General features: G+C 38.2%; 1 protein-coding gene across 1 annotated transcript; it reads left to right on the top strand.

The window, feature by feature from the left end:
- Positions 1-16,518: 16,518 nt before the first annotated feature.
- Positions 16,519-20,043, top strand: LOC104249937 (adenylosuccinate synthetase, chloroplastic). Its single transcript, XM_009806470.2, has 4 exons — positions 16,519-16,947; positions 17,695-18,387; positions 18,576-18,887; positions 19,393-20,043. Exons 1-4 carry the CDS (start codon positions 16,609-16,611, stop codon positions 19,561-19,563), a joined length of 1,515 nt encoding a protein of 504 aa, XP_009804772.1. The 5' UTR covers positions 16,519-16,608; the 3' UTR covers positions 19,564-20,043.
- Positions 20,044-20,693: the final 650 nt, after the last annotated feature.

The raw sequence follows: 20,693 nt of genomic DNA, 5'->3' as shown, positions 1-20,693 counted from the left end.
CAAGCAGTTAGTTTCTCTAAAGAGTATACTGGCATATTATCACTATCACACAAGATCAAAAGGACCAATACCCGAAAGTATGTCTATCCCAGATGTTGACACAGGTATGGAGATAGAAGAGATGGATGTCGGGAAAATGAAAGAAGAGATGCTTAAGCTCAAGCAGCAAATGGCTGAAATGTACCAAGCTTGGTCTACAGGACAGTTACCCCCATCTTACCCAAATAACCCTGCTCCATCAATGATCCAAACTCAGGATAATATCACCACTGAATTATCCCCAAGTTTCCCCATTTATCAGCACTACCGAGGCACCACCTCTCAGACACCACAGTCTCCACCTCCAAAACCAGTTCCGTACCTTCCTCCACCTATGACTCCTGTTTTCGTAGCACCTCCCCCTGCTACATTTCACAAATCTCCTAGTGAGCCTACATTCCAGGCCCAGGACAACCAATATTACCCTCCGGAGCCCACCCTCAAAGCCTCCGAAATTCATTCAACCACTCCTCATTTTGATCTCCCAACCGAAATTGACAAGCCAGCCAAAAATGTTGAGCAAGAAGAGATGTTCCGGAAGGTCAAAAGTCTAGAACAATCATTCCAAGACATGCGGGGATTAGGTGGGCAAGTCAGTGTAGCATACAAAGATTTATGCTTATTCCCTAATGTACAATTGCCATTTGGCTTCAAGATGCCCAAATTTGACCTATACAGCGGGCACGGCGACCCAGTAGCCCACTTAAGGGGTTTCTGTAGCAAGATGCGAGGAGCTGGGGGAAAGGATGAATTATTGATGGCTTACTTCAGTCAAAGTCTAAGCGGATCAGCTTTGGAGTGGTATACACGCCAGGACCATGGAAGATGGTACACCTGGGATGACCTGGCACAGGCATTCGCATACCATTTCCAATACAATCTGGAAATCATCCCAGATCGATTATCTTTGACCAAATTTGAGAAGAAACACAATGAAAGTTTCAGAGAGTATGGTTTTCGGTGGAGAGAACAGGCAGCAAGAGTAGATCCTCCTATGAAGGAGAGCGAAATGGTAGACTACTTCCTCCAAGCTTTGGATCCAACTTACTATGCCCATTTGGTTTCAGCGGTTGGGAAATCATTCAACGAAGTAGTGAAGATGGGAGGTATGGTGGAAGAAGGCCTCAAGACAAATAAAATCATGAGCTATTCAGCAATTAAGGCAACTACTCAAGCCATTCAAGGCGGGGTAGGAGGAATCGGAAGAAAGAAAAGGGAGGAAACAGCAGTAGTTGATTCAGGAATTTGGCCGGGACCCAGAGGTTCACCACTTTACTATAATCAACAACGACCTCGCCAATCAGCTTACCACCATGATTCATCCCAACACTACTATCACCCTTCAGAGCCTCATTTTGCCATTAACCATGCTCAAGCATACAATCAGCCACCTGTTCACACCAATTGGCGTGCTCCTGTCACACCAAATACTTACCCACGAGCCTATCCCGGACCAGGTTTCAGGCCTAGGCCAGCATTCAGGGGAGAAAGGGAACAGAAAAAGAAAACTTACACTCCATTGGGAGAGTCTTACACTAGTCTGTTCCACAGGTTGAGACAGCTAGACATGCTGAGACCAATACAATCCAAACTACCCAATCCTCCACCAAAGAATCTGGATTACACCATTAGCTGTGAATATTGCTCCGGTGCACCAGGCCATGATACGGAGAAATGTTGGCATTTGAAAAATGCAATACAAGAGCTGATTGATACTAACAAAATCGAGGTTCAAACCCCCGAAGCTCCAAATATCAATAGAAATCCAATGCCAGCCCATCAAGAGGCTAACATGATAGAAATCATACAAGCTGATGGGGAGACAAAGAAGCCGTCACAAACTGTCATGATGATCAAATCTTATGAAACCAAGCCAGATAAGCAGTTAATGGAGGAGAAGCCGGTATCTAAACAGAACAAAAATGGTGATGAACCGTCTATGATAGTCGACGAGGGGTCATCGAGCAAAGTTGCCGCAAAACAAGAGAGGCCGAAGGTGATAGAACCAGGGGTTGCTAACAAACCCGTTGTATTCGTGGAAGGAGCACGTACAGATCGGGTTATTATTGCACCTGTAATTCAGCTGCCAATCATCAACAACAAAACCATCCCATGGAACTATGAACGGTTGACCGTAATGTACAAGGGCAAAGAAATCAAGGAAGAAGTGTGTGAGGTGCAAGGCTTGACTCGTTCGGGAAGATGTTTTACTCCCGAAGAGTTGAGAAAAACTAAAAACAATCCAATATCAACAAAGAAAGCTGTGACGGAAGAAGAGGCGGAGGAGTTTTTAAGAAAAATGAAGCTCCATGATTATTCTGTTGTGGATCAATTAAAGAAAACCCCCGCTCAAATTTCATTGTTGTCATTACTGATCCATTCAGAGGAACACCGTCTGGCGTTGATGAAAATCCTGAATGAAGCTCATGTTCCTGAAAAGATCTCTGTAAATCATTTGGGCAAAATAGCCAACAGAATCTTTGAGACAAACAGAATTACATTTGCTGATGATGAATTACCTGTGGAAGGTACCGAGCACAACAAAGCTCTTTACCTCACCGTGAAATGTGAAAACTCCGTAGTAACCCGGGTATTGGTTGACAATGGGTCCAGTGCAAACATATGCCCTCTCTCCACTTTAAACAAATTAAAAATTAAAGAGGAAAGGATCCAGAAAAATAGTATCTGCGTACGAGGATTTGACGGTGGAAGCAGAGATTCATTTGGCGACATAGTGTTGGAACTAACTATAGGGCCAGTTGAATTCACAATGGAATTCCAAGTGTTGGACATAACTGTTTCTTACAACTTGTTGTTGGGTCGACCATGGATCCATGCTGCTAAAGCAGTCCCGTCAACACTACATCAGGCTGTCAAGTTTGAATGGGATCATCAAGAAATAGTCGTGCATGGAGAAGAAAGTTTAAATGCTCACAACAGTACCATTGTACCGGTCGAGGGAACAGAAATTGACCAAGGACCATGGGTATACCAAGTGTCCGACACGGTGTCAGTAGAGAAAATTCCAGAAGGGAAATACCTTCCGAATCCAAAGATATCCTCTGCATCAGTCATGGTAGCTTATGAAATGTTAAAGAATGGCTTTATACCCGGCAAAGGTCTGGGCTTATCTCTGCAAGGAATTGTACAACCAGTATCTCTCCCCGAGAACTGGGGAACATTCGGTTTAGGGTTCATACCCACTGCCAATGACGTGATAAGGGCCAGGAAGCTGAAACACCAAACATGGGTTCTTCCAAAACCAGTCCCACATCTGTCAAAGTCTTTTGTCAAGACCGGCGCTAAAAATCGCCCGGTAACAACAATTCCTAAATCCCGGGTCAATCCTGAGGAGGAATTAATTGAAAGGTTCGAGAAATTGTTTAGTGATGTGAATATGTTGGAAAGCGGAGAAGGGTGTAGCAACGCAGAAGTTCAATTCGTTGGGCCAGAAACAAAGCTCAATAATTGGAAAGCCACTCCTCTCCCAATTCGAAAGGAGTCTTGGTAGTTTATTTTGATTTTCTTTCAGTTTGTTTTGGGTTATTTCAAGGTTGTAATCCCGAAGTTTACCTTACAGTTGGTTTGAAGTGTGCAAAACCTTGTTATCTTTCATCATCCAATAAAAAGCAGTTTCCTTTTTATTATCATTCCTAATAGCTTTCTTTTCTTTTTCTTCTTTTCTTGTACAGTTCCTTTTACGCTGGCTCTAGTGATATGGCATGCATGAGGAATCCTCAGCCCAGTCTTAAAAATCAATCTGGTTCCGAAATATTAATTCAAGAAATATATTGTGATTATGAATCAGAATATGATGAAGATGAGGTTTTTGAAGAGATTAGTAAAGAGTTAATTCACTTTGAGGAAAAAATCAAACCTAACTTGAGTGATACCGAGGACGTCAATATAGGGGACACGAGTAATGTCCGGGAAACTAAAATAAGTGTCCATCTGGAACCAAAGATCCGAGAAGAGTTAATTAAAGCACTCATAGAATTCAAAGATGTATTTGCATGGTCGTATGACGACATGCCAGGCTTGAGCACTGATTTAGTGGTCCACAAATTGCCCACCGATCCAACGGTGCCTCCTGTTAAGCAGAGACTGAGAAAATTCAAGCCTGATATGAGTATGAGAATTAAGGAAGAAATCACCAAACAATTGGAAGCAAAGGTCATTCGAGTTACTCGATATCCTGTTTGGTTGGCTAATGTCGTTCCTGTGCCAAAGAAAGATGGCAAAATTAGAGTATGCGTCGACTATCGCAATCTCAACAAAGCAAGTCCAAAGGATAATTTCCCATTACCCAATATACATATTTTGATCGACAATTGTGCCAAGCATGATATAGGGTCTTTCGTGGATTGTTATGCCGGGTATCATCAAATTCTAATGGATGAAGAAGATGCAGAAAAGACGGCATTCATCACACCATGGGGAACTTATTGCTACCGGGTAATGCCATTCGGTTTAAAGAACGCCGGAGCAACCTATATGAGAGCAATGACCACAGTGTTTCATGATATGATACACAAGGAGATTGAGGTATACGTGGACGATGTGATCATAAAATCAAAGCATCAGGCCGACCACGTTGGGGATTTGAGGAAGTTCTTCTTAAGACTTCGCAGGTACAACCTCAAGCTTAACCCTGCCAAGTGCGCATTTGGAGTTCCATCTGGAAAGTTGCTGGGATTCATAGTCAGTCGACGAGGCATCGAACTAGATCCGTCAAAAATTAAAGCCATCCAAGAACTGCCACCTCCAAAAAACAAAACTGAAGTAATGAGTTTGTTGGGGAGGTTAAATTATATCAGCAGGTTCATTGCTCAGCTCACAACAACCTGTGAGCCAATTTTCAAATTGTTAAAAAAGGATGCTGCAGTCAAATGGACAGATGAGTGTCAAGAAGCGTTCGATGAAATAAAAGGGTACTTGTCAAACCCACCCGTGTTGGTCCCGCCAGAACCAGGAAGACCTTTGATTCTTTACTTAACGGTTTTGGAAAATTCATTTGGTTGTGTATTGGGGAAACATGACCTCACTGGCAGAAAAGAACAAGCCATCTACTACCTTAGCAAGAAGTTCACAGCTTATGAGGTTAAGTATACTCATCTGGAAAAGACATGTTGCGCCCTAACATGGGTAGCTCAAAAATTGAAACACTATTTGTCATCCTATACTACTTACCTCATTTCTCGGTTGGATCCATTGAAATACATTTTTCAAAAGCCTATGCCAACAGGAAGACTTGCAAAGTGGCAGATATTGCTCACAGAATTCGACATCATCTATGTGACTCGAACTGCAATGAAGGCTCAAGCATTGGCCGATCATTTAGCCGAAAACCCGGTCGATGAGGAATATGAGCCGTTGAAGACTTATTTTCCCGATAAAGAAACAATGCATATCAACGAGGTGGAGCAAATTGAAAAACCTGGTTGGAAACTTTTCTTTGATGGAGCTGCTAACATGAAAAGAGTCGGAATAGGAGCTGTAATCATTTCTGAAACAGGGCATCACTATCCTGTTACGGCTCAACTACGATTTTATTGCACCAATAATATGGCTGAATATAAAGCTTGCATTTTAGGGTTAAGGCTAGCCGCCGATATGGGTATCCGAGAAATCTTAGTCATGGGAGATTCGGATCTTTTGGTACATCAAATTCATGGAGAATGAGGATGAGAAGAAGTCAGGCGTCCACCTGGAGAATGAGGATGAGAAAAGAAGAAGTCAGGCGTCCACCTGGAGAATGAGGACAGAAAATTGAAGGAGTCAGACGTCCACCTGGAGAATGAGGACAGAGAATTGAAGAAGTCAGGCGTCCACCTGGAGAATGAGGACAGAGAATTGAAGAAGTCAGGCGTCCACCTGGAGAATGAGGACAGAGAATTGAAGAAGTCAGGCGTCCACCTGGAGAATGAGGATAGAGAATTGAAGAAGTCAGGCGTCCACCTGGAGAATGAGGACAGAGAATTAAAGAAGCCAGGCGTCCACCTGGAGAATGAGGACAGAGAATTAAAAAAGTCAGGCGTCCACCTAGAGAATGAGGATGAAGAATTAAAGAAGTCAGGCGTCCACCTGGAGAATGAGGATGAAGAATTAAAGAAGTCAGGCGTCCACCTGGAGAATGAGGACAAAGAATTGACGAAGTCAAGCGTCCACCTGGAGAATGAGGATGAAGAATTGAAGAAGTCAGGCGTCCACCTGGAGAATGAGGATAGAGAATTGAAGAAGTCAGGCGTCCACCTGGAGAATGAGGACAGAGAATTAAAGAAGTCAGGCGTCCACCTGGAGAATGAGGACAGAGAATTAAAAAAGTCAAGCGTCCACCTGGAGAATGAGGATGAAGAATTAAAGACGTCAGGCGTCCACCTGGAGAATGAGGATGAAGAATTAAAGAAGTCAGGCGTCCACCTGGAGAATGAAGATGAAGAAATAAAAGAAGTCAGGCGTCCACCTGGAGAATGAGGATGAGAATTAAAGAAGTCAGGCGTCCACCTGGAGAATGAGGACAAAGAATTGACGAAGTCAGGCGTCCACTTGGAGAATGAGGATGAAGAATTGAAGAAGTCAGGCGTCCACCTGGAGAATGAGGATAAAGAATTGAAGAAGTCAGGCGTCCACCTGGAGAATGAGGACAGAGAATTAAAGAAGTCAGGCGTCCACCTAGAGAATGAGGATAAAGAGAAGAAGAAGTCAGGCGTCCACCTGGAGAATGAGGATGAAGAAAGAAGAAGTCAGGCGTCCACCTGGAGAATGAGGATGAGAATTAAAGAAGTCAGGCGTCCACCTGGAGAATGAGGACAAAGAATTGACGAAGTCAGGCGTCCACCTGGAGAATGAGGATGAAGAATTGAAGAAGTCAGGCGTCCACCTGGAGAATGAGGATAAAGAAATTGAAGGAGTCAGGCGTCCACCTGGAGAATGAGAATGAGAAGAAGTCAGGCGTCCACCTGGAGAATGAGGATGAGAAAAGAAGAAGTCAGGCGTCCACCTGGAGAATGAGGATGAAAATTGAACGAGTCAGGCGTCCACCTAGAGAATGAGGACAAAGAATTGACGAAGTCAGGCGTCCACCTGGAGAATGAGGATGAAGAATTGAAGAAGTCAGGCGTCCACCTGGAGAATGAGGATGAAGAAAGAAAAGAAACAGTCAAGGCACCCACCTGGAGAATGAGGACAGAGAATTAAAGAAGTCAGGCGTCCACTTGGAGAATGAGGATAAAGAATTAAAGAAGTCAGGCGTCCACCTGGAGAATGAAGATGAAGAAAGAAAAGAAACAGTCAAGGCACCCACCTGAAGAACGAGGGAATGAAATCGAAGTGATGAAATCAAAAGCTCGCTCATATGAAAGAAGCACATTTAGAATCAATAAAGCAGAGGAGTCCAACAGAATCCCCAGCAAGAAACAACAAGAGTCCCAAAAGAAAATACGGGACATAATGAAAAAGAATACGGAATAAGCCAAATGCCCAAGAGTCACCAAGATATCAAGACAACAAGAAACGCAAGGGCATGATCTAGATAAGATTTTTACAATTCCTGTACCATAATCTAGTTTAAATTTTTTGTATTTCCTTTAAAGTAAGGTGTAATAAGGAGGTCAGCAAGCAGTAAAAGCAGCACGAAGCAGCAGTAACATCACAGTCCCGCGGTAATCCCAGTTACCCAAAACTTCCCGAACTACATTGACCTGATTCCTTTATAGCCAAGGATATGTAGGAAACCTCTGAAGCAGAGGTTCGGTCAAATCTTTCTAAAAAATGCTTCCCACGGAGTATTCGAACGGGCAAAAATCGCTCGTGTCCGCTCACTTTATCTTTGTACAAAAACTCTTCGAGTTTCTGCACAAAGAGGGGCAGCTGTGAGCACGTGATTTTTGCCTTACGAAAAACTACTCCAAAATAAATCAAAATAAATTTCTTTTACTGTGTAATTTCTGAATGTGCGTGATGTTAAAATTTTGTTTATGTCCGTAAAATGTTTGCTTTGTCATAATTGAACAAAAATAAAATAAAATACATATTTGCATGAATATAGGATTTAATTATGCATTTAAGAGATAATTTAAATAAAATCACAAAAAATATGCATTGGTTTTATTTTAAATGTTTCACGGTATGATTGATGTTTTTGTCTATGTGTTAAATATTTGTTATAGAGTAATTAATATATTTTTGTGAAGGTAAAATTGTTTTATAATTACAATTAGAAATTTAAATTAGAAAAAATGAAAAAAATAAAATAAAAATACATATACATAAAAATCGGACCTGGATTTAAATCCAGGCCCAACCAAATTAATTCCCTTCACAGCCCAATCCCAACAGCCCCATGTCCGGTCCAATTCAAGCAGAATCAAACGACGTCGTTTGATCACCCCTTATCAAGGGCCGTTCGATCAAATCCAATCAACGGACGAGATCTCCTACCCTTACCCGAAACCCGTAACCCGACCCTTTGACCCAATACAGGCCGACCCTGAACTTATACCAAACGACGTCGTTCGGATTAGTGGATTAATCCTGGCCCTTAATCTTACTTGATCGGACGGATAACATCAATCCACCCCACCCCTATATAAGTCCCCAAGCCTTACCCGGCCCCTAACTAAACACCCCCCCATCCTACACTGTTCATCATCGTCCCCAAGCCCCCACTCCTAACCCTAGCCGCCCTAGGATTCCACCGCCTGAAACCCGGCGGCATCAACGCCGCCGGTCACCACCTTAACACCCTAGGACCTCCTGAACCTCCCCTACACGAATCCAACCTTAGTTTCCTTCAAATCAGGCCCCAACTCTTCGAATCTTAAATCGAAGGTTGGCCTGAAAACCTGATTTAAACCAATCAGCCCCAAATTAACACCATGGCTTCCCCTAACAACCCTTGTTATAGATCTGAAGTTAGTTTGGTTCGAATCAGTTCGGAACTTCTCGAATCTTCTTTTGAAGGTTCGGACCAAACAAGAACAGACTCAGATCCGTTTCAAACTAACACCAAATGACCCCTAGGCTACCCTCACCATTGTGTCATGTTTGGTTCTTCTCGAATCTGACCAGAAATGGTTAAATCCCAAATCGAGTTTTTAAGAACCCTAAAAATACCAAACTTCCGGATTCTGTTCAGATTATGATGAAGATTGAGGTTTAATCGACCTTAGTCGAAGTATTTTCAGTGGAAAATACTTCGACTAAGGTCAGTTTGATTTCAAACAAAAAATCCGAAATCCAAGTTGAGGTCGAGTCTGATTAAAATTCAGAGGTATTATTTTCTATTATTTTGTGTATTCTGAGTATATTGTTGTCTGTGTCAATAGCTTTTTGATTTTTTCATATTTGTTTTGATCAATTCTGTCATTTCTGTCTCCTACCTATCTACTTGATCCGAATGTGAATTGTTTCTATTGATTGTGCTTAGTTACAATGTGTGTAATCGACTCGATTAAGTTCGTCGATTAATTATATTACGAATTCTCATAATACTGATTGAAATTATCTGTTTCTATTATTATGTACTGTTTGTTGACAGATATTGTAGATAATCATTTTTAACTAATACTCGTTAGTTAAATCATCCTGGTTTATATGAATCTGTCAAAATAAAGGTTGTATATATGTTATTGTCTGAACATTAAGGTTTCAGGACATTGTCAGTATTGACAATGATCCTGTGTGTGTTTGATTCTAGTTCAGTGTTAGGTCCAGTCTGAATTGTTTTGATAATTTCAGTAATATGTTGTTAGTTCTGAATTCAGTGAAATATTGTTGTAATGTCAAGTTTGGATTCAAGTTTACAAAAGTTGGTCAGATACAATTGTATTAAGAGGTTAATAGGATTGGTTATAGTTGGAATAACTAAGTTTGTACAGATTTTAGAATCTGTTTTGCTGTAGGTTCTGATTTTTCAGTAATAACATCAGGGTTTCAGGGGCACTTTTGGGAATGAAACAGTAAAAAACAGGGTGTTAAGGCTAGTGTATTATAATGTAGTGAAAATGGCTATATTTAAGTATTAAAGGGGAACAAGGGATAATGGGGCTGCTGAAAATCATGTTAGGATCACATAAAGTATTAAAAAGAAGTTTCAATGGAAACTTTCTGGTTGTTAAAGGGATAAAGGGTCCCTCCAATACTAATTAGTATAGAACCAGCCCTGTATAAATACAGGAGCTGGATAGACCTTAAAGGGGAGTCTTTTAATCAGTTTTTAAGACCCTAGAGAATTTTTAGGAGAGTTTGGAAGGAACAAGAGGGCAGTCACACACACACACAGATATACAGCAACAAAAACAGAAAAATCAGAAACAAGAAGTCCAAAACAGGAAAGAAACTGAAAAATCTAAAAAATGTTACTTTTCTAGAATCTATCCGGGTCTGTTTTTAGTGGCAATTTGTGGTTCAAATCTGAAATTTCTCATAAGAATACTGCTATTGTGCATTTGTTTTCCTTGGGTCTCATTATTGCTCAAATCTGTGGGAATACTGGTATATTTTGCTGCTTTGCTGCTGCTGTCACTGTTGAAATTCATTTCTTCTACCTCCATTTTCAGGTACATGTCTTTAAAATTTTAAGTTGGAAAGAGATTCAACATGACTCATCAATGAAGTTTGAATTGAAATTCTGTTTTCTATTTGTCCAAGTTCATCAATTTAAATTTCATTTTTATTTTATGTTAGTTAATTAGTAGTGAATTCAATTTGATAGCTATGAGCTAATTGTCTTACTTTGAAAGTTCGTATAAAGATTTGTAATAACATTAGCTCATTATCTCATTAGTTTAATCATATTAAATTGTCGAAGTAGGGAATATGGTATGAATGTTGGTCATTATTTAAATTTTGATGTTGGTTAAGTAAGAAGTGATGTAGAAGTGCCAAGAAAACTACAGTAGTGATATTTATTGTTACATAAGGTTAAGATGGTGTTGTTGATAAGATAACAGATGTGTGTATAAAAGTGGGCGAAAGGCGATATGATGTAGCTTATTACAATGTTAAAACGTTATGAATACGATATACAGTTAAGCTGCATGTAAGGTAATTTTATTGAATTAACTTGTATAATAACTCCTTTCCTATAAACTAGATGCCTATTTGCCTTCATAAAACAAATTAACCAAGTAATTAGGCCTATTAGATTAAAAGCAAGCATATAAGAATGAAAAAAGATGTATAAGCATAAATTGCCACACTTCATATCAATGATAATTAGAAGTAGAATTTGCATTAAATAAATAATGAAAATTCTCGGAAAATATTTCCTTCCTTTATGAATCATTTATTTTCAGTTTCATATGCAATTTATTCTTTGGCATATATATATATATGTCATATTTGTTTAAAAATAGTATTAATCATATTTTTATTCTGTTCTTTGAATTTGAATAGTTGGGGATAAACATGTTATATGCGGAAATTATAATCAATGGGCAACATTCAAAAATTGTGAATTCTTTTTCAAGAATTAAGGATATCTAAAATGAAGATTTCTCATAATATAATAAAACAATTTATGGAAAAATCCCTAATATCATTACAAATATGTCGCGCAATTAGGGATACGTTCGCGTACCCTGATTATATTTTTTAAAGCTAAATTCGGATTATGCGTACGCGCAATTTCGAACAAATATTTAATAAAAAGGATTTTTCCAAAGGCGTTAAATCAATTTCATAAAAAACCGAGATGTACGATTCACTATTCAGAAAAACAAATATTCTTGATTCGACACAATTTCGAAAAATGATTGCTCAATAAATATATTATCAAAAGTTATTGTGTACACGTATGCGTGACACAATTCCGCATTTTTTTTTAATTAATAACACGAATATACGTACGCGTAATTCGATTCAAAGAAGGGTTCTTAACTACAATAAGTAAAAGCGGTAGAAAAATCATGTAACAAAAAGTATTTAATAAAAATCAAGATAATTAAGCCAATAATAAAAACAGTTAAGCGACCGTGCTAGAACCACGGAATTCGGAAATGCCTAACACCTTCTTCCGGATTAACAGAATTCCTTACTCAGGATTTCTGGTTCGCAGAATAATAAACAGAGTCATATTCTCCTCGATTCAGGGATTGAAATTGGTGACTTGGGACGCCTTAAAATTCCCAGGTGGCGACTCTTAAATAATTAAATAAATCCCGTTTCGACTGTCCTTTAATTGGAGAAAACTCCCCACGCGCCCCGTGGGCGTTCCAAATATCAAAATAATAATAATCATCACTATGATTATAAAAGGAGAACAATAAGGGTTCTCAAAATAGTCCTTCAAAATGTGAAGGCAATGCTTACCATCAAATTGGTATGAAAATAATAAAGCACGTCGCTGATTATGATCCATTCCTTGAAGAGAATGTGACTTATGATAAGCATTGAGAATGCAAACCCATTCCTAAAGTTGAATGTGGCAATATGTGATAAAAGCAATGAATAAAGACATGCAATTCATGATTATATGAATACCACACAACTCACCTCTAAGGGAGGTTTGAGTAAAATAAAGAGAATAAATATTATTGTGTGGTTACATGAATATGTCATTGGTCGCGTACATGTGATATGCCAAATATTATTTTGTCATGCCTTATAAAAGTTATTAAAGGCAAAATTAAAGCAAGAAAATGATTTTGCTTATGATGATTTTGACCATGACAATTTATTATGATATAATTTTCTCCGTGAAGGAGACATTTACCATATGAATGGTATGATAAAAGATCTTGTAGTACAAAAGTTGTTAAGAACTCCGGAAAAACTAATTTGTTACTACCCGGATGAATAAACTTATTCATGACATTGATATTGTAAAGTCTCAAAAGAAACTTTTTGAGTTTCAAATATATAAGTCAAAGTGATTGGCATATTGAGACTATAAATGAAAGGAAGATTGAATATCTTCATATTTCTATAATCATACCGGGTAAATATGAAAGGTTACCCGATCTTCTTTCTATTTGTACTACACAAATATAAGCATGATGCTGGAATCATATGCCACAAGTAAACTAGAGATTTACTAAAATAAATATTAATTGGCATGACCGGTTGACCATATCGGTTCAATTATGATGCGAAAAATTAATTAAGAATTACATTGACACATATTGAAGAATAGAAGATTCTTCAAGAATTCTCTTGTGCTGCTTATTCTCATGATATACCAGTTAAAGGTTGGGATTGAATCCTTTGATTTCTAGAAGGAATAAAAGGTGATATATATATATATATATGAGCCCAGTCACCTGCTATGTGGACCGTTTACTATTATATGATTTTAATAGATGCATCTATTTTATGGTCACATGTGCATTTGTTATCAACTTGCAGTTTGGTTTTTGCAAGATTGCTTGCTCAAATTATTAGAGCACAATTCCAGAATATAAATTATGATGATTTATCTTAATAATACTGGTTTAAATCCAAGTTGGTTTAGCAGAAATTGTATGCCTCCAATTATAGCTAAATCATTGGTTATGAGAACAAAACTTCCAAAAACAAAATTTGGTATGAGATTTATTATTTAATATACAGCAGCACTTGTACGCATCTAGCCAAGTTATAAAAATTTCTCCCTATCACAATCGGTTCAGGGTCAGGAACCAAATAATTTCTATATAGAAATATGGATGTGCTATATGATTTAATTATGCCACCAAAATGCACAAAGATGAGTTCCCAAAGATGGTTGGGAAATGTGTTGGTGATCCCAACATTAGGGGGAGAAAATGGGCAGCTGAGAAAGTGATACGTGAAATGAATTATTATGAATACATATAGATCCTCGTACAAGAAAATATAAACTTGAAGTTCAAGTGATAATTCATTTACAAATTATTGCCAGACGCATTTGCTGACCCAAAGCTAAATGTCATATTTCAGCTGCTAATGCTCCAAATAGAATAAAGTCCATGAGGGACAGAGTCTATGGCACGCATGAAGTGTAACAGACCAATCGGTTCCAAAGATAAAACTCCTTGAAGAAGGAGAGGGGCAAATATTCAAAATGGTCATAATAAGGAGGCAAGTGCCCTAGAAGAGCACCACGACATAACACTTCATAAGACCTCATGGGAGAGGCTCAGGTACCTGAAAATAATGAAATAAAGAGATCTCAATAAGTTATGTCTTTATTGGGTAATAATGGAACCGACATAAAATGATTGTCGACGATATTGTTAATATAATGTAGCGCTCAATATGATTAATATTGACGAGGATCTTGAGATCAAATCTGTCATGAAATTTGGACGGATAAAAGATTGGCCAAATAAAAAATACGCAATGAAATTGACTTCACTTGAAAAATGTGAAGTTGGACGGATAGTCCAACACCTGAAAGTATAAAGTCAATTGAGGTATAAATGTGTTCTTGTGCGAAAGGTTCAAGTCGATAGACATAAAGACGACTTGTGGCACAAGAAAATTAGTAAATATCCTCACATTGATTATATGGAGACATGTTCTCTTATAGTGGATATAGTCACTTCAGGTTTTAATCTGGCAATATATGAAAAACTTGATATGCGTATAGTGGATATCATTGAAAGATTTAAATTGTCTTGGAGCATATTAAGGTTTCCAAGAAATTTATTAAATAAAGCTTCAAAAATCCTTATACGGATTGAAACAATCAGGGCCCATGTGGTATAATCGCCCGAGAGAATACTTGTTGAAAGAAGGGTATAAGAATAATTCAATTTGTCCTTGTGTCCTTATAAAAGGATATGGATTTGAATTTGTTATAATCGCCATGTATGTTGATGATTCAAATATCATTAGAACTCCCGGAGAGCTTCCTAAAGCAGTAGACTGTTTAAAGAAAGAATTTGAAATGAAAGATCTTGGAAAGACAAAATTTTGTCTTGGTCTACAAATTGAATATATGAAAGATAGAATTTTTGTCCTTCAATCAGCATACACTAAAAAGATTTTAAAGAGCTTCTATGTGGATAAAGCACATCCATTAAGTACCCCGATGGTTGTGAGATTACTCGATATAAATAAAGATCCACTCTGACCTCATGAAAATAATGAAGAGCTTCTTGATCCTAAAGTACCATATCTTAATGCAATTGGTGCGCTAATATATCTTGCTAACACTACAAGGCATGACATAACTTTTTCAGTTAATGTCTTAGAAAGATATAGCTCCGCTCAAGGAGAAATTGGAATGAAATCAAGCACATATTGCGTTATCTAAGGGGGATTACCGGTGTGAACTTATTTTATGGCAATGATTGCAATACTGATCTTATTGGTTATGTCGATGTGGGGTATTTATCTGACACACACAAGGCTTGATCTCAAACATGTTATGTGTTTACATGTGTGGCACTGTCATATCTTGGCGATCGACTAAGCAATCAATCGTGGCTACTTCTTTTAATCATGCTGAGATAATTGCTATTCATGAAGCAAGTCGAGAATGTGTATGGTTGAGGTCTACTATACATCTTATTCGAGACAAATGTGGTTTGAAGTGTGATAAACTACCCAAAGTTTTGTATGAAGAAAATACAACATGCATAGCCCAATTAAAGGGAGGATTCATAAAGGAGTTAGGACAAAGCACATTTCACCTAAATTATTGTTCACACATGATCTTCAAAAGAATGGTGATATTAATGTGCAACGGATCCGTTCAAGTGATAATATGGCTGATTTGTTCACCAAATATCTACCGGCGTCAACCTTCAAGAAACTAGTGTACAAGATTGGGATACGAAGGCTCAACGATGTGAACTGATGATCTCATCAGGGGGAGTTAATACGCGTTGTACTCTTTTTCCCTTACAAGGTTTTGTCCCATTGGGTTTTCCTTGCAAGGTTTTTAACGAGGCAACCAAAAGGCGTATTTCTAAATATGTGTACTCTTTTTCATTCATTAGGATTTTTTTTCCCATAGGGTTTTTTCCTAATAAGGTTTTAACGAGGCACATTATTTATGGACATCCAAGGGGGAGTGTTATGATAAAAATCAAAATATGGTGGATGTCTACTCTTCCTCCATGATCTTTCTCTCAAATGGTTAATGACATATTCAATGACATATTTTCTATGTTCAATGACATATTCCATGACATATTTTCTTCACTTTTCATGCCTATATAAAGGCCTTGTAATAGATAGGAAAATACACACAATTGAAGAAGAAAATCTCTTCCTTCTCTCTATCTCTATTTCTTGTTCATGTTTTACTAAATTGCTTTTATTTCTTGTTCATGTTTTACTAAATTGCTTTTATTTCTTGTTCATGTTTTACTAAATTGCTTTTATTTCATAACAGAATGATATTTTTAAACCTTTTCCAATTTCCGTTTTACATATTTTAGGGACTCTTCCTATTAAGGACCATTATTATCATTCTCCTTGTAAATTTTACTCATGCGACGTATCTGATGCGACTTACAACAATTGGTCCCACCTAAAATATTCTCAACTTTTTTTTTTTCTTAAACCCTTGAAAAGCTTCTTTTCCTCCTCCTTCCGTCTCTCCGCATATATTCGTTTTTTCCGAGCACAGCGCCACCGTACGCCGCCGCCGCAGCCATGACCACCATGAACATCTCAACCCTGAGGCTCGACTCCAACCCAATCACCACCTCGACGAAGTCAACTCACCGGAGTGGGGCCCTCGGTTACAGTGGGAGCTACAGCTGTAGGCTCCTTCAGCTTCAGAAAAAGAATAAGGCTCCTTCAATTATAGTTTGTTCAACAAAGCCGCTTGCTTCGGTAGTGGAGCATCAGGGAGTCAGCGACTCGGGGTTGACTCGAATTGAGTCACTGAGTCAGGTATCAGGCGTCTTGGGTTGCCAATGGGGCGATGAAGGAAAAGGAAAGCTAGTTGATATTTTGGCTAAGCATTTCGATATTGTTGCTCGTTGTCAGGTATATATTTATGTGAGCTTGTTTGCCTAGTTTCACCGTGACTATAAATCATTGCAAAATCCAAATTTTAAAGTTAACTTATTTTTATATTTAAAAAGGTGCCATTTTTTTTTTTGAACATATTAAAAGAAAGATTTTTGAAACTTGGCTCTAAAACAAGTCGTAACATTTGTGTGACCTTAAATTATCTCATAAATGGCAAAATCTAAATTTTAAAATTAAATTGTTTCTAAATATAACAAGGTATCATTCTTTTTGGAGCATACTCAAAAGGAGAGGACATAGGGAATTTGAGTTTATGTTCCTAAAGAGTTACTGTTATAGCTGGTTGAGTAACACTGAGACTTTAGTCTGTAAAGCTAAAGTCTTGGAGTGATTTTTAGGCCATATCAAGAACAGTGCTTGATTGGAATTTCCATGAGATATATTTTGTTTCAGTAAGTGGGTGAATTAGGATACAGGAGGTCTCCAAAAGATGCATACTGAAACTTAATCGTAGTTTCTGTAGAGCTGTTTCAAATTCTATATTTTGATTCTAGAGTCTCTCCATTATTATGGAATTTTCATTAATATTTAGATCAAATATTTTTGTAGAATGTTTATGTATTTTTTTCCAATTCCAATTGGTCTTAAACTTGGTATTTGCTTTTGTTTTTGTGACCATCCTATCATTCCACTTCAGATTATTGCCTGGGATAGATAAACTTGTTAACTAGCTGAGCTCTTCAATATGTTTCTTGCTGTTAGGGAGGAGCCAATGCTGGGCACACTATTTACAATTCTGAGGGGAAGAAGTTTGCTCTGCACCTTGTCCCTTCAGGGATTCTCAATGAGGAAACGGTATGTGTTATTGGTAGCGGAGTCGTGGTGCATCTACCAGGACTATTTAAAGAAATTGATAATCTTGAATCTAATGGAGTCTCTTGCCAAGGAAGGATCTTGGTGTCTGATCGTGCTCACTTGTTATTTGATTTTCACCAAGAAGTAGATGGGCTTAGAGAAGCTGAGCTAGCTAAATCCTTTATTGGCACAACCAAGAGAGGCATCGGGCCTTGCTATTCAAGCAAGGTTATTCGAAATGGTATAAGGGTAAGTGATCTAAGACATATGGATACATTCCCCCAGCAGCTTGATCTTTTACTATCAGATGCAGCTTCAAGGTTCCAAGGCTTTAACTATGGCCCTGACATGCTCAGGGAAGAAGTGGAACGCTACAAGAAATTTGCTGAGAGGTTGGAACCCTTTATTACAGATACTGTGCACTTCATGAATGATGCTATATCTCAGAAAAAGAAGATTTTGGTTGAAGGGGGTCAGGCAACAATGTTGGATATCGATTTTGGAACATACCCTTTTGTGACTTCATCGAGTCCATCAGCCGGTGGAATCTGCACAGGTCTTGGCATTGCTCCTAGAGTTGTCGGTGATCTTGTTGGTGTGGTAAGCAAACTTGATTTTTCTTAAAATATTTTTTTTCTCCTTTTATACTGAAGAATGAATCATTCTCATGGATGTTCAACTAGCTCTTAGGAACCAATTCACTGCATGGTCCTTCAATCTCCCTTTATTGTGTTTTAAGCGCAGAGCAGCCAAATATTGTGCATTTTTAACTTATGCTTTTCCTGCAGGTTAAGGCATATACCACAAGAGTTGGTTCTGGTCCATTCCCAACAGAAATTATGGGCAAAGGTGGTGACCTTCTTCGTTTTGCTGGGCAGGAGTTTGGCACAACTACTGGACGCCCGCGTCGCTGTGGTTGGCTAGACATAGTTGCACTGAGATTCTGCTGTCAGATAAATGGATTTGCTTTTCTAAACCTAACAAAACTAGATGTTCTGTCAGATCTATCAGAAATTCAGTTGGGTGTTACTTACCGGCATCCTGATGGTTCAACATTAAACTCTTTTCCTTCTGATCTTCGTCTTCTTGAGCAAATAAAGGTAAGTTCTTCTCTTTTTCTTCTTCGACATCCTTTTGTGTGATGATTTTGTGGGCCAGAAGTGAAGTGAGTGCAACTACTCAAAGACTGTCTGGACACATTAGGCCTTTTTTCTCTATATTTCTTGGTGTTTGGAATCCTAGATTATTAGTTCCAACTTTCATGTGAATGTTTTAGGGAAATGGAGTCATGTTAACACATTGAATTCGCTAAAATCTTTTTCATGAAAGATTTGTTTTTAGTGAGGAATTAACTCCAGTTTGGTTTCCTCTACCCTATGATTGGAAGGTGGTAGAAAATGAATTTTCTGGGTTTTATTATACTTTGTTTCCTTCCGTTTTTGTCTTTTTCTCTAATATTTCATGATTTTTCCCTATTGGCTGTTCATATCCCCGAGACCTTCAGTACGCACATTGAATCTTCTTTATCCCCCGGTTGCATGTTTCTTATTACCATTTTGTACTTTCTTGTATTCTGAATTTATTTGGTTCATTCAATCTACATAGGTGGAATATGAAGTTATGCCCGGGTGGCAAAGTGATATTTCTTCTGTCAGAAAGTATTCGGACTTGCCCAAGGCTGCGCGTGAATATGTTGAAAGGATAGAGGAGCTTGTTGGGGTACCTGTCCATTACATTGGTGTTGGGCCTGGTCGTGACGCCCTTATCTACAAGTGATTTTAGTTTTTTTCGTCATATTGTTGTAATCCTATTCTTCAAATTGCTGGTAAACCTTAGGCTAAGCTTGTAGTAACATCCAGGATTATCAATCTGATGTCATTGCCTAATGTAAAACTAGATATCACCCCACCCCTTTTTTGGCCCTTTCGGGATTTTGTTTGAGCCTCGGAAGGAAAAATCAGGTAAGAATTGAATTGGCACCGGGTTGCTTGGGTTTCATGCCTCCTCAAATAAGAGGATTAGCTGCAAGTCTGCAACGATGATCAAGATTTTAATTTCAGTTGGATGCAACAGTTCTGTGCTTATATGGTCAAGTTCCATTTTAGCTTCAACTCTGCCTGTTGCTGCATATTCCAGTACTGTAACTTATTAAATTCATGAAAGTTGAGCTTTCTTTCCTCTTCTTGTTCTGTATGTTGACGAACATCACTTAGTCAACCCTTCAGTATTGCAATATTCATGTCTTGGTCTTCCATATTTCATGATTCTTGAATTCATATTGCAAAAACTGTGATGCCACTGGGTTGTTGCGTTCATTTGTGACTGATTATCGTGGATAGTATCGTTCTTTTTTGAGATGGATGGAGCATCATTCAAACAGTCGAATGAACATGAAGTTAATTGAACATTTGAACTTGATTCCCATAAAAGAGAAATTTAATTTGAGTTCCACGTGATAAGGGGCGCTCTATTTTGAACTACTTGTGTTGGTTTTCTGCCCTATTTGTTTGAAATACAATAACAAAGGTCTTTTTGTTGAGAATTCTTTGATCTGGCAATTTATTTTATAGTAGACAGAAAATAATAAACTAAAATTATGTCATCTCGGTTTATAATTGGCTCACATTGATTGCACCCATGAGGACTTCCATTGCTTCTCTTTCTTCATGCGTTAGCAATTGTTTTACAGACCTGTGGGCAGGATCCATTTCAAAAGAATTTAACTTCTATACTTTTATCCCCTATTATTTTATCGTTAGGTTAAGATAACATGCAATAACTTATAATTCTTTATAGTAAGCGAAGTTAATAATGTTATTTTCGTGTGACCTATAGGTCACGGGTTCGAGCCGTAGAATCAGCCACTCATGCTTGCATTAGGGTAAGCTGCCTACATCACACCTTCT

The sequence above is a fragment of the Nicotiana sylvestris genome, chromosome 12, assembly GCF_000393655.2.
Source record: "Nicotiana sylvestris chromosome 12, ASM39365v2, whole genome shotgun sequence".
Taxonomy (NCBI): Eukaryota; Viridiplantae; Streptophyta; class Magnoliopsida; order Solanales; family Solanaceae; genus Nicotiana; species Nicotiana sylvestris.
This window is presented reverse-complemented; position numbering and strand designations above follow the sequence as displayed.

Coding starts and splice junctions, on each gene's coding strand:
- LOC104249937 (XM_009806470.2), top strand. CDS start 16,609: ATGACCACCATGAACATCTCAACCCTGAGGCTCGACTCCAACCCAATC. Junction 16,948..17,694: donor ATATTGTTGCTCGTTGTCAG/GTATATATTTAT, acceptor TCTTGCTGTTAG/GGAGGAGCCAATGCTGGGCA. Junction 18,888..19,392: donor GTCTTCTTGAGCAAATAAAG/GTAAGTTCTTCT, acceptor CAATCTACATAG/GTGGAATATGAAGTTATGCC.